Source organism: Medicago sativa, chromosome 1, assembly GCF_051527215.1.
Source record: "Medicago sativa cultivar Bolivia chromosome 1, Bolivia_mono, whole genome shotgun sequence".
Classification (NCBI taxonomy): Eukaryota; Viridiplantae; Streptophyta; class Magnoliopsida; order Fabales; family Fabaceae; genus Medicago; species Medicago sativa.
In genome coordinates, this window is record NC_140749.1 from 63415556 (window position 1) to 63428574 (window position 13019).

Genomic DNA, 13019 nt, shown 5'->3' on the forward strand with positions numbered 1-13019 from the left:
TGCGGTTGACTAGACAAGCTTGACAGTTTATTTTTCTAATACATTGTTATACATTTCAACTGTCTCATAGTGGTGGCTTATAGCATGGAACCATCATTAGAGGTGATTCATCGAAGACTGGCAGATTTTACCTGTCTTTCATTGAATTTCAGCAGGTTTATAAAGTTGGGTCTTGCTAACTAACAATCTTGAGGGGAAAAAATGTTGTGTCGAAAAAAATAATTTCTGAGACTTTCAAGGAATTGAATAACAATTTCTACAGAAGACAATTGTTGGGCATTTTTCAATAGTTTATAAAAGTCCTACATTTTTGTTACATGAAACATTTCAAGATAACCTCTAATTCCTGGACCCTGCCTCTCAACTCCAAACGTCCCTAAATCTCAGCAAGAGTGTTCAGGTGCTATCTTAGATAACTAGAGAGGATTAAGATATCGGAAGGAGGTGTTTATTTCAAGTTATAGAGAATTTCTAGGAATGATATTTTAAGGAATCCTATTATCAGAAATATCTTTCTCACAATGTTTTGGAGTTCTTGATATTTCCAGCAACTTCCTTAAAAATTTCACTACCAAACATGGAAATATATAGTCAAAAACTTACAATTTCAAGTTATAGAATTGCATATCTATGAATGATAGTAGCCCCATTACTTATGATTGCCTGGAATCATACGTGACCTCCAGATTTTCAAACAAAAAATGCCGACCTATTTTTAACTGATGAATCACTCAATCCATGACCTATTTGATAAAACAGGAAAAACAAAATGCAATGATTGTATAACATTCTACGAGTAGGTTTTTCAATCAACTGCATCGATGAAATTTTTCTTTTGGATAAGATCGACGAACTGACCCACAGGGGAAGGATTTTAGGGTCGAATCTAGGTCACGGCGTTCAACATAACAATTTTGATATTTGTCAGTTGAACTAGGATTTGTGAACGCAACGATCACATTTTTATACATGCCCTTGATCTTTCAATCATTACAATTTTCTTTACAAATTTAAAGAATTTTACATAAACAAGGAAACCCAGACCTTTACATACCTTCTTCCCACATGAGCGACAACCATACTAATACACAGAACAAGTCTTGCTGAAACTGCTGAACAGAACCTGCATATCAAGTTGTTTATGGCTAGTATCTAACTCTAATACAAAAATTGAATGAAACCAACTGTAACAACTTATTAAGACACTGCGATCAACATGTTCATTTTGGCCATGCCATAACAATAGTTTGAGGTGCCTTATATTTTTTAGTAGTACAAAATGATATAGTTTTGTAATCAATTTTTCGCTTGGTTATAATGATTTAAGAATTTTATCGTTTATGTATAAAATATTTGTAGTATTAGTATATGTTCTTGTCTATACTAATTAAAATTTCTTGAGTCTTGGGTGAGATCAAAGCAACATGGATTGGATTAAATTGTGGGTCCTGCTTATTTCATGTCCCTGCTATTGAGTTTAGCATTTGCCTCCAAGTTTTGTCGTAGCCTCGTAGGATTGTTGGACTCTTTGTAGGACTCTTGAATGGTATTGCCATTACCTGCTTGTTTTGTTGTTAGCATTTATTCAAAGATTAAATAAATTGGGTGGAAGAAACTACCCACAACAAAACTTCCCACAACAAATTTGGAGTATTAATGAATGTATTAAAGGTTGTGAAAATTGTTAGAGATATAGGAATAGGAAATTATAGATTATAATCATCTCTTGAACGTGGATGTCATGGCTCTACCATGCTTATGAAAAAGTTTTGAAATATCTCCCTCTTTCTGTATCACTGGCATTCAAATATCTCTTTCACTCCAAATTAATGAAAATAACAAAACACTTCTCTAACTTGCCACAATTTTCTCTCACAAACACATTACACATTCGCGCATAGGAGAGAATTCTAGGGTTTCATTTCTACATCTACATACTTTCATTTTCAATCAGGTTCGTTCTCCGCGAATTCACGCTGCCTTTCGATCTAGAGTTTCTGAAAAATTTGAGTTTTTGCGAATATTATTGGTGTTCTTTGTGATTTTATCCTTACTATAGCGATTTATTGTTTGAAATCCTCGATTTATGGTTTTTTATTGCTTATGTCTACCGGATTTAGAATTATGAAATTCATCCATTTGTTGATTTCGAATTTTGTAAAATGGTATAAATCATCTAGTTTTTGTATGGATCGGAATGATTTAGAATATCATATAGCTAAAAGCTTGCAAATTTCTGTGATGATCATGATTTTGATCGAATTGGGTTGGAATGTTTGAGATGATCTTACATGATTTCTGTTTTCATTTGTTATATAATACTTTTTGACCAAATACAAATTTATAAATGAATATCTGTATGTTAGAGATCCACATATTAAATTTGAGGCAAAATGGAGTTAATTTGGTTTGGTAGAAAAATCTTTACTTTTATTAGTAGCTTGGTAATCCTCAAATTTTGAACTTTTTGTGAATGCTTTTGTTTTGAATATATTTGAGGACTGGATAAGTTATCTCTATGTTATCGAAATAATTTCTAGAGTCTTAACATGTTATGGGAATGTCCAGTTTTAGTTACGGGACTATCCAGTTAGTTGCATTTTGATTGAATGGAAAGTGTATGTCTGATTGGTTATCCTCTTGTACAATTATATCATGGCTTATCCCTCCCCTAATATACTAGTTTTCGACAGGTGTTATTAAATAAAAGCTATTGTGGCGCTATCATATAGGGTAGCGGAATATGGACAAACCGCTGTTGTTCTGCAGTACACCATCTAGTACAAAATATTGTCAAATAGCGGCTTTAGTGGCGCTATAGCCTATCCACGATTGGCAACACCAGGTTTGGATGATGTGAATAGTGATGTTGCCTTGCATATAGTTCAATTGCGTACCTTATAAATCAAGGGATGATGTGCTCGTACCCTCTTGATTATAAAAAGGTGTAAGGAACTAGGAAGCCTAAAGCTTCTTTCATTTCTTTGCATTCTTATGAATGATTTTTTTGAAGTATAAAGCTTCTTGTAGTTTACTTTGTAGTTTCGGTAACTGACTGGACAATACACAGACTTTGGTAAAGTACCAGCATTTATTAGCCAATTCATATCATTTGATTCACCATGATTCTCCCTTAAACTTCCCTCTTTTAGACTTGCATGCACATTCTGCATGATTATGCAGAACTGGTGTTTCATTCAATGGATTTATAGGTTTGGCAGTGTGAAGAAAATGTAGAAGGAATAGACTCCTTCAGCTTTGGAATTTCCTTAGTTAAAGATGCAAATGCAATAGTTCTTAGGTTTGGAAATTGAGACGAAGATTTTTCATACATTTTTCATATGGTAAAAGTGTCTTGACTTGTAAGTCTTAGAGTGTGTTTGGATGGAGGAATGTTTTGAGGGAATGTAATGTTACGAGGGAATTCAAATACTTTGAGGTGAATTCCATTATTTGGATGAGGGAATGTAATGTAATGTTGAGGAAATGTAATGTTATGAGGGAATTCAAATACTTTAAGGTAAATTGACTAGAATTTTAAATTCTTTAAAATTTCCAAATTACCTCATCCAAACACACTCTCAGGTCAGTCTTTCCTTGGTAGTTCAAGTTGTGCATATATCTCAAAATTAAAGTTTAGAGGGAAGTGGGAACTACAGAGAGTAGGTCTGCAGAAACCCAACTCAGGGATGGAAATATGAGCTGTTATGATTAAACAAAGCCTCAAACAATGTACATAAAGGCAATGAGTCAAATTGAAGCAAACTAGTGATACATAAATAACAACTGTATAAAGACTTGTTTTTGCTCAGTTTCTATTTTCTATGTTTTTGCAACTGAACTATTTTCATATTTTGGTATTATATAGAGTTTGGACAGAGGGAGTAAGAGCCGAAAATGATTCCACAGGGTTTTGAACATAATAACCACAATTTTGGGAAAAGCATTTATGAGATAACTGTTGGCCATATGCAGGATGGCAGAACCAACAGAAGCACCATTCAGACCACGTGAGAAGCTTATTGAGAAGCAAAAGTATTTATAGAATATGCGTAACCATACTCACTTGAAAGGGCCTTTTGATAAGATTACGTCTGTTGCAACCAATTTAAATACAATCAACCAATTCTATCATAAATTCTATCATAAATCTTTTGATAATTTAGATTAAGGGAGACACATCTTATGATAGAATTTAAATACAATCAACCAATTGCAAGAATTTCAGACTTAAACATAATAATAATTACAACAAATATGAGCAGAAAATTCAACCATGTGTCTAGCACAATTGATGCATGTTTTCACAATTGCTTGAATTTGAAAATGTATCTAAGAAAACCATTGCTATATTAGAAAACCATCGTGTGAATAGGAGATGCATTTTATAAGTGTTCACAATTCAACTTCTGTTTTGTTAATGAATGAATCGTCAGCCACAACGCTAACTTGAAATCCCAAAGGTTGAGGACACATATAACATTTGTCTTTTCAAGTTACTTCGTGTAACACACATGCTTCTTTTGGTATTTTAGAATCGCATATATGATTTCTTTAGTTCTCAGATTCATTCATCAACTTGTGTATCATCGATACATGCATAGTAAATTATTAATGATTATTTTTCAGATCTAAGATTTGTCATTTCCCTTCATCTTGCAAAGTTTACACCAGTGGAATAGTAGCATTGCAACCAATGTGCTTATGGAAACTATTTATCCTCATAAAATTGAGGAAAGAATGCACAGTGATCAATGGTTGTGATGTTGGATAGCTAATAGATTTATTATTATTATTATCACCATCATCACCTCGACTGTGAATATGCATTTGAAATTCAACGACTGAAACTGTTGCCAATGTAACTTTATGAGAATGATGATACATTGATATTGGCAAATGAAGAAAACGACTTAGTTTTTATCTACAGTTGCAGAGGAAAGGTGTTAAACAAGAAGCAACTTCATCACTATGCAACTCACCACCTTAGTTATTGCATCCACTCTAAGTGATGTCGAACTGAACCTTGAAGATTTTAGATCAATATAAAAAGAAGCGACTTCATCACTATGCAACTCACACAAGATAACAAGATATCTCAAAAATGGACTGTCAAAAGGTTAATATGAAAATGATAATGATACAACTCAATAATAGAAGAAACCAGGAAGAGCTACCCACACAAAATTCCCTGGAGTCAACTGTTCTATCAACACTAAGTGCTCTATAAACATTCTTAGCCATATCCAAAGATAGCCGTAACAAAGCAATCAATGAAAAAATACAACATAATAGAAACACAATCACACCCTTGTTTTCCAAAGAAACCTGCTTCTCCCGGACCTTTTCAACCTCGGACCTGAATTATTAAGAAAAAAAATTCAGATTCCAAATAACTATATAGTTCGTAGCATCATCAATTAAGAAGAAGAAAAAAATCTTACTTTCTATTTCTTAATAAACTATGGTGGTAAAAAGGCATTCAACAAATAACGCAGCAACCACTAAACTTAGAGCAATGACCAGAAACAGTAAATAATGTCAACTTTCCTAAGTGTATTATCGTCATACAGTAGGATATCCTGTATAAATAGGAGGTTTATTGAGTTAGAGGGGGCATTGAGTATTTTGTAAAGTTTAGTGAATAGAGTAGTGACTCTTTGTGAAGGGGAAACCCTTGGAGGAGAGATTTCTCTCATATTCTATTTTATCCTTTCTCATTATTTCAATAAAACTGTTCACTCTTTTCAATTCAATTCTGGGTTCCTAACAAATGACTACAAAGTAAAGAGAGTTAGCTACTTAGCTGAAGTGGTCGCATCAGTTGTTGTAAATAGATATGTGTTAGGGTAGTACACCTAAGAGTCGTTTAGGAAATTAGATTGTACAAACTGTTTTCCCGTTGAAAAGTGGATTCTTTCCTTGGGAGCAAAACCAATTGGGTTTTTTCTGATTCTTTCCTTAACCTTGGCGCAACTGGTAAAGTTGTTGTCATGTGACTGTAAGGTCACGAGTTCAAGTCCTGGAAACAGCCTCTTGTGTAAAAACAGGGTAAGGTTGCGTACAATACACCAAATGGTGGGACCCCTTCCCGGACCCTGCGTATGCGGGAGCTTCAGTGCACCAGGTTGCCCTTTTTCCTTGTCTTTCTTTCAGAAATTTTTCCCAATCATAAATGATCTATCAATCGGTCCGTCCAACCCTCCGTTTTTCGAGGGAGTACCAATATCAGCAGAGCCTTTGAATCACACAATTTTTAATTTCACTCAAACTTTTTTAGTACTTAACATAAACTTTTTTAATTGTAATTTCTGTAACTTATGGAACCGATGCATCAGTTCGTAAATAAAAATAACTATTTTCCATCCTAAAAATTGAAATTTTGGTTTAGTAGCAGAAGCTCGTCATCAAAATCGGCAGATGCTGGATCTTAAAATTTGAGTTGGGCCTAACTCAACCTATAAAACCAACTTGTAAAGTGAGTACAGCCCAAACTATATAAGCACAACTTAGGCCTTAGGCAATGTAGGACTAAATTCATCCCCTCACACCCAAAACAATGGTGCTGGAGACTACAACTGCAACAAAGGCAACCCAAATGCCGCACTTAGGTGGCTAGAGGGGACTGCAATTCAGGCGGAATTTCCAACGTCAAGTTTGAATACATCTTTCATTACTTTATTGTAAAGTTAAATTCTTAATGATAATGACAGTATGTGAATGAATCTTCCATGTTTCAATAGAAGTTCACTTGTTGGGCCAGATCTGGCTAGTTTATTCTGAGTCTTACCCACTGTCAGTAGTTCACTATTTTTTTTGTCACTGACCAGTCGGGTCTTAGCATAGAACTCCGATAGAAAGACTAAGGCAGGGAGAGACACAAATACTACTCTACTGTTTTAAAGACCTCCGAAGTTTACTGATAGATGAATAAGGAATTAAATATAATAATGGAAATGGTACTTGCACTATTATTGAACTTCTCTGGATAACTGTCCAACAGAGACAATTTCACAACAGGGGAATTACAAACTGCTGTAAACATCATATATTAACTGCTGCAAACTAACAATTCCTCTAATTCGAGCCTAGTCTCTCCAACATAAACAACCGATTAGCAATAAATGCCCATCCTTATTCTAATACATGTGAATAAACTATATTGGGCCCTGTCTATTGGGCCAATTAATATTTACACTAGGTACTGAATCTGAATGAGCTCCTGAGTTCATATGGTCAGAAATTATGAAAAGCTTGTATTTTAAAATTCTCACCTCAAAACAGCATTGTCCTGGAGTATATGATCCAACTGCAAAGAAACTTGAGACTTCCAAGAATTGAGATCACCAGCATATTTTGCCTGCACGAGCAACGAATCATTTCCAAAATGAATAGAGTAGGATAGTAATGAATTTGATTCAAGTACAAATACAAATATTGTGAACAATATCCATGACAAAATTACGCACTATAACATCCTGCTGGTCAATGAGATTCTTAATGCCTTCTTTAATCTTCTGAAGAACTACATCTGTTTCTTCTATGTCTTTGCTGTACTCTTTGAAAATATTGACATATCTGGAGTTTAGGTCTTCCATATACCGCTCCAAAACAATTAAATTTAGGTCTAGAGTACGGACTTTCTGCATTAGAATCTTGAGAACAGTATCCCCAGGCATCCTGCCAACTGGTTGACGGATTTCTTCAACTGGAGCAGGAACATTACTGTTTGCCGTTTCATGATTGGAAGAAGGGATACCTGAAGCAGGGTGGGAATTCATCCCCTCAAAAGTGTTTTGCTGAACATGTTCACTCTCAGCAGGATCGGGATGGGGTGATACTATCTTCTTATCATCATTGCCTTCTCCAGATGCAAATAGATTGTCTTGAGTACTAATTAAATCCTCCAGCATCCTCTCAACGGCATCCACACCAAAAACTTCAACAACACTTAGTGTGCAATAAAATTCGGAACCATAGTGGCTTTGAAGATTCAACTTTAGGTATCTTACCCATTTTGGCTCTTTAAGAACAAACCTTTGAGCATGCCTCACATTTGAGGCAGTAAAATTCCCAAGGAAAACCCAAGCATCTGTTGGAAAGTTCAGACTTCCATGGATTTCAAAGTCTTTCAAATTGGAAGAGTGATGTTCAAAATTAGCTATTTCTACAGTATCTACCAAGGTTTCTTCTGAAAGTTCTATGATGACAAATTTCTCCTCCACAGAACACGGATTTCGAAGATACTTGTCTTTATCCCTGCTTAAGATATTAGAGGCACCTTTCCCTTCTTTATTGGAACCTAAAACTTTGGCTCCCTTTGATGCCGAAGCATAATTGTATTCTGCACCTCCAGGCTCCAATCTATGTATTACACTTCCAGATTGATCAGTGCCTGACTTAACTTTCGAACTGATCGCCCTGCTCTTGAACTCATCAAGACCGAGAGGCACAGCCCGAGATAAGAGATCAGATTTTTTGACATCATTTTCATGTTTGACAGCAGATTCAGAACTCTCAACTACATGCTCCTCTTTATTGGCCGAATCAGTATGTTCTTTATTACAACCACCAAGTAGCACATAAACACCACTTTCTCTATCAGTGAGTGACTCACCAACTAAACCAATAGCCTCAGCACCTCCACCTTTAGAGTATAATAAAGCTTCTGACGGAACGCAAGCATCACTTTCTTCAATACAATTTTTATCAACAGTATCAGATATTTCACAAAATCCGTGGTTAACTTGATTCCAATTTGATAATCCAGCTGAAAGCTCTTCAGATCCATCTACATACAAAATAATAAACTGACCAATAAGATTATGAGACGTATGTCTGCAACGAAGTAAAAATAATTGGATGACAGATGGTCTGAGCAAGTATTCATAAGTGAGGGCAATCTTCGCCTCACAAGCCGGTTTGTTGGGGTTGAGTTAAGCCCAACCACAAAGTATAAGACTATGCTGAAGCGCTATAGCACCACTATAGCCTTTATTTGATAACACTTTGTGCTAAATAGCGCATTGCGATACAATAACTATTTTTTCAAATTCCGCTATGCTATGATACCAACAAATCCCTCCTCATCCGAGAACAAATTAACCACTAACATCAGCCTATAAGTCCTACCATGCCTCGAATGGAAAGAAACAAAACAAGAAAGGATGGAATTTAGTTAGTTAGTACCTGTGTGAGTGACCCATAAGCTGAAGAGAAAGAGTAAAACCCACAAATCAAAAAGCAGAGAAAGTTGATAAAAATGGAAACTTTGGGCAGAGGAAGAAATGGGGTTATGAAGAAGAGAAGGTCTTCTTTCCAATTCCATGCGAGCTTTACGTGATCTCTGCATTGCATATCTATTGTGCAGAAGTCGAGTCGCGGAACATAGCGCGTGATATAACGTTACCCCTCCCTCGTCTTCCTACTGCTGCCTGCTTAGGATGAATGACAAGATTTTGTTTTTGAGTGCGTTGACACTTGAGAGCTTTGTGGTTGGTTCACAAGATTATTTTATTTAGGGGAGGTTAACAAGACTAGTTGAGTTGGTATTGTACAAGTTAGTAGGCTTGTTTTTCATTGAACGATTGTGTTGTTAGTTGTTATGGTGTTTATTTAATTTCTATTGAACAATTGATTATTTAATCAATGATTAAGACATCAACATCATAGAACACAGGTTTTCCGGTCATTTTAATTTTATCTAGTTATTTGTACTTATTTTGTCGTTAAATGCTTTTAAGTTGAATGTAGTGAACTTGTATGCAGATTCATCTTTTCGTTTCTAGTGATGTTTAATGATGTACTCTATCAATTTAAATAAATGAATATGGTTTCGTTTTCGTCATAAAAAGATATCAGTTAACATGAAAACACATAGGCAGATGCTTATAACGTAGACTAAATGAGGGATCAAAAATAAAATAAAGAATTTGATATGTCATGGTGGAATCGAAACTTTTTTTTGGAAATTAATTCATAAACACTCAATATTCAATCTACCGTTGGAGATAGAAATAAATAAATAGAGTAAAATGATAGATGTGATAGATTGATGATACGATAAGAAGAGAGAGATATAGAGAAATTAAGGTGTTGGACGGGGTATGAAAAATAAAGGTGTACATGTATAAGTTCTTTAAATTGAATGTTTATAACAAATTAGACCATCCCTAATGGGGTGTCTCAAATTTTAAAACTTGGTACCTATGAGGTACCCCCATTTAGGAGAAATAACTTTTGATACCTATGAGACACAAGGTCTTAATAGAGACCTCCAATCCTATGTGCACCACTACAAAGACTAATCCCTCAGGCTGGATAAGACTCCAATGATCACAAAGTTCTTCCTCAAAAAATTTAACAATGTTATGCTCTCAAGGTTGAATTCGAGCTCAGAACCTCTAGTTAAGCTCAAAGAGAACTTTTACCACATTAAATCTAAGTGCTCATAAGTATTTTCTATTATTGGTTATTATTAATTTATTATATCTACCATAATAATTTATTGTCCTTGTTGTGATGGTTTAACAATTTAGTTGTAGGGACATTTTCCGTGGAATCCCAAATTCAAGCCCGTGTCACCACATTCCCCCTCCATATATATATATATATATATATATATATATATATATATATATATATATATATATATATATATATATATATATATATATATATATATATATATATATTATAGGGGACATATCAAGTGAGAAGACTATTTAATATGAGAGGGTGAGAGGGTTAATTATTAACCATTAGATTGAAATAAACGGTTGGGATTATATTGGTCACAAAAACAACACATGTATCTGATAGATGTTTGTTTCGAGACTTTTTCTTCCTGCAAAAGCCAACATTGGTGATGAAGAGGAAAAACACAGTCAGATTTTTTTATTTATTTCATGAATGCAGTTTTTCTTGTTACTACTAAATTTGTTGAAGATAAGTCTTTGCAAAAGCAATCAAATCCACTTACTCTTTTTATTTTTTCTTTGCTCTACGAACCATAATTGTTGGTTAACTACCTCTAAAAATTAAGCTAGAAAATCTATCCTACAAAATTCAAGGCCGAAGAAAGAGGGGTCTTTAACTAAGATAACCAAAACTGTAAATGGGTTTCAATTTGATTGAAAAATTCATAGCTGCTGGATCTGGAATTGAAGAAGATAAAAACGGGTCTTTAGTTGAGAAAATCAAACTATGAATGGGCTTCGAATTGTGGTGTAGACTTGATTAAAATTCTATTGTTCTTGTTATGAAGTTGAAGAAACAAGGGATATAAAGTCCATTGTTGTTGTGATGGAGCAAGAGAGAGAAGAAAGGTGAAAACCAGAACCAGAGAAGGAGGAAGGAGAAAGGGTAACGGGAGAAGATAAAAAGAAGGGAAAAATAATCATGTGCAATTAATTTAATATGAAGCTTTTAATCTAATCCGTACAATTGATCTAATGGCTATTAATGAGTCCTCTCATCCTCTCATTTGAAATGTCCTATATCTTATTTATAAAAGTTCTTAAGTCTCTTCGACAACTTTTTTGGAGCCAAAAAAGTTGTTTGACATTTCATTCCTAATTTTGTTGCTGTTTTTCTATATTTTTAAAAAATGATCGCGTATCTTATCTTATCTTATTTATAAAAGGTCTTAAGTCTCTTAGACAACTTTTTGGGGCCAAAAATGTTGTTGCACTTTTCCTTCCTAATTTTTTGCTGTTTATTTATATTTTTAAAAACTGATCGCGTATCTTATCTTATTTATAATAGTTGTTAAGTCTCTTCGACAACTTTTTTGGAGCCAAAAAAGTTGTTTCACATTTCATTCCTGATTTTGTTGCTGATTTTCTATATTTTTAGAAAATGATCGCGTATCTTATCTTATTTATAAAAGTTCTTAAGTTTATTAGACAACTTTTTTGGAGCCAAAAAAGTTGTTTCGTGAGAAAACATGTAGATTCTATAGTAAGAAGAGTAGATCAAATAGAGGATAGTCATATTACAAGAGGTATATGAAGACCTAGAAGAACGATAAGGGGGTGTTTGTTTCAAGGTTAAGGATGATATTCCCGGGAAAACATGGCTAGAGAATGATTATACCCATGTTTGTTATGAGGTTGAGAAAAAAATATTCCTGGGTATAAAGGTTCCTGGGAATGAAGTAACTTTGCATTCCCATGATATTCTGCATTGATTTGAAAAAAAAATTATAACTTCCAATTTTCCCAGGAATGTCAAGTTATTTGCCAAACACTTTTTTTCAACCAATTCCCAGGAATCAAATTTTCATATTTTCATTCCCGGGTATGTTAATCCTAGGAATACTTATTTATAAAAGTTCTTAAGTCTCTTCGACAACTTTTTTGGAGCCAAAAAAGCTGTTTCACATTTCATTCCTAATTTTGTTGCTGTTTTTCTATATTTTTAGAAAATGATCGCGTATCTTATCTTATTTATAAAAGTTCTTAAGTTTATTAGACAACTTTTTTGGAGCCAAAAAAGTTGTTTCGTGAGAAAATTACAAGAGGTATAGGAAGACCTAGAAGAACGATAAGGGGGTGTTTGTTTCAAGGTTAAGGATGATATTCCCGGGAAAACATGGCTAGAGAATGATTATACCCATGTTTGTTATGAGGTTGAGAAAAAAATATTCCTGGGTATAAAGGTTCCTGGGAATGATGTAACTTCTCATAACTTCCATTATTCTCATGTAAAGAGATGAGAATGTGCATTCCCATGATATTCTGCATTGATTTGAAAAAAAAAATTATAACTTCCAATTTTCCCAGGAATGTGAAGTTATTTGCCAAACATTTTTTTTTAACTAATTCCCAGGAATCAAATTTTCATATGTTCATTCCCGGGTATGTTAATCCTAGGAATAATTTGTGTTTCCCTAAAACAAACGTCCCCTAAGAGAAACTATTTGGAAAGATTTATAGATTAATGAGTTGGATTTAAATATTGTTTATGATAAAACAATATGACATATTTCGATCCATGTAGTCAACCCCATTTAGTGG

General features: G+C 34.2%; 1 protein-coding gene across 1 annotated transcript; it reads right to left on the minus strand.

The window, feature by feature from the left end:
* Positions 1–5044: 5044 nt before the first annotated feature.
* On the minus strand, positions 5045–9482 carry LOC146956267 (SUN domain-containing protein 3-like). Its single transcript, XM_085728147.1, has 4 exons — positions 9190–9482; positions 7470–8791; positions 7275–7360; positions 5045–5359 (listed from the first exon to the last, which is right to left on the minus strand). Exons 1-4 carry the CDS (start codon positions 9350–9352, stop codon positions 5113–5115), a joined length of 1818 nt encoding a protein of 605 aa, XP_085584273.1. The 5' UTR covers positions 9353–9482; the 3' UTR covers positions 5045–5112.
* Between the last annotated feature and the right edge of the window lie 3537 nt (positions 9483–13019).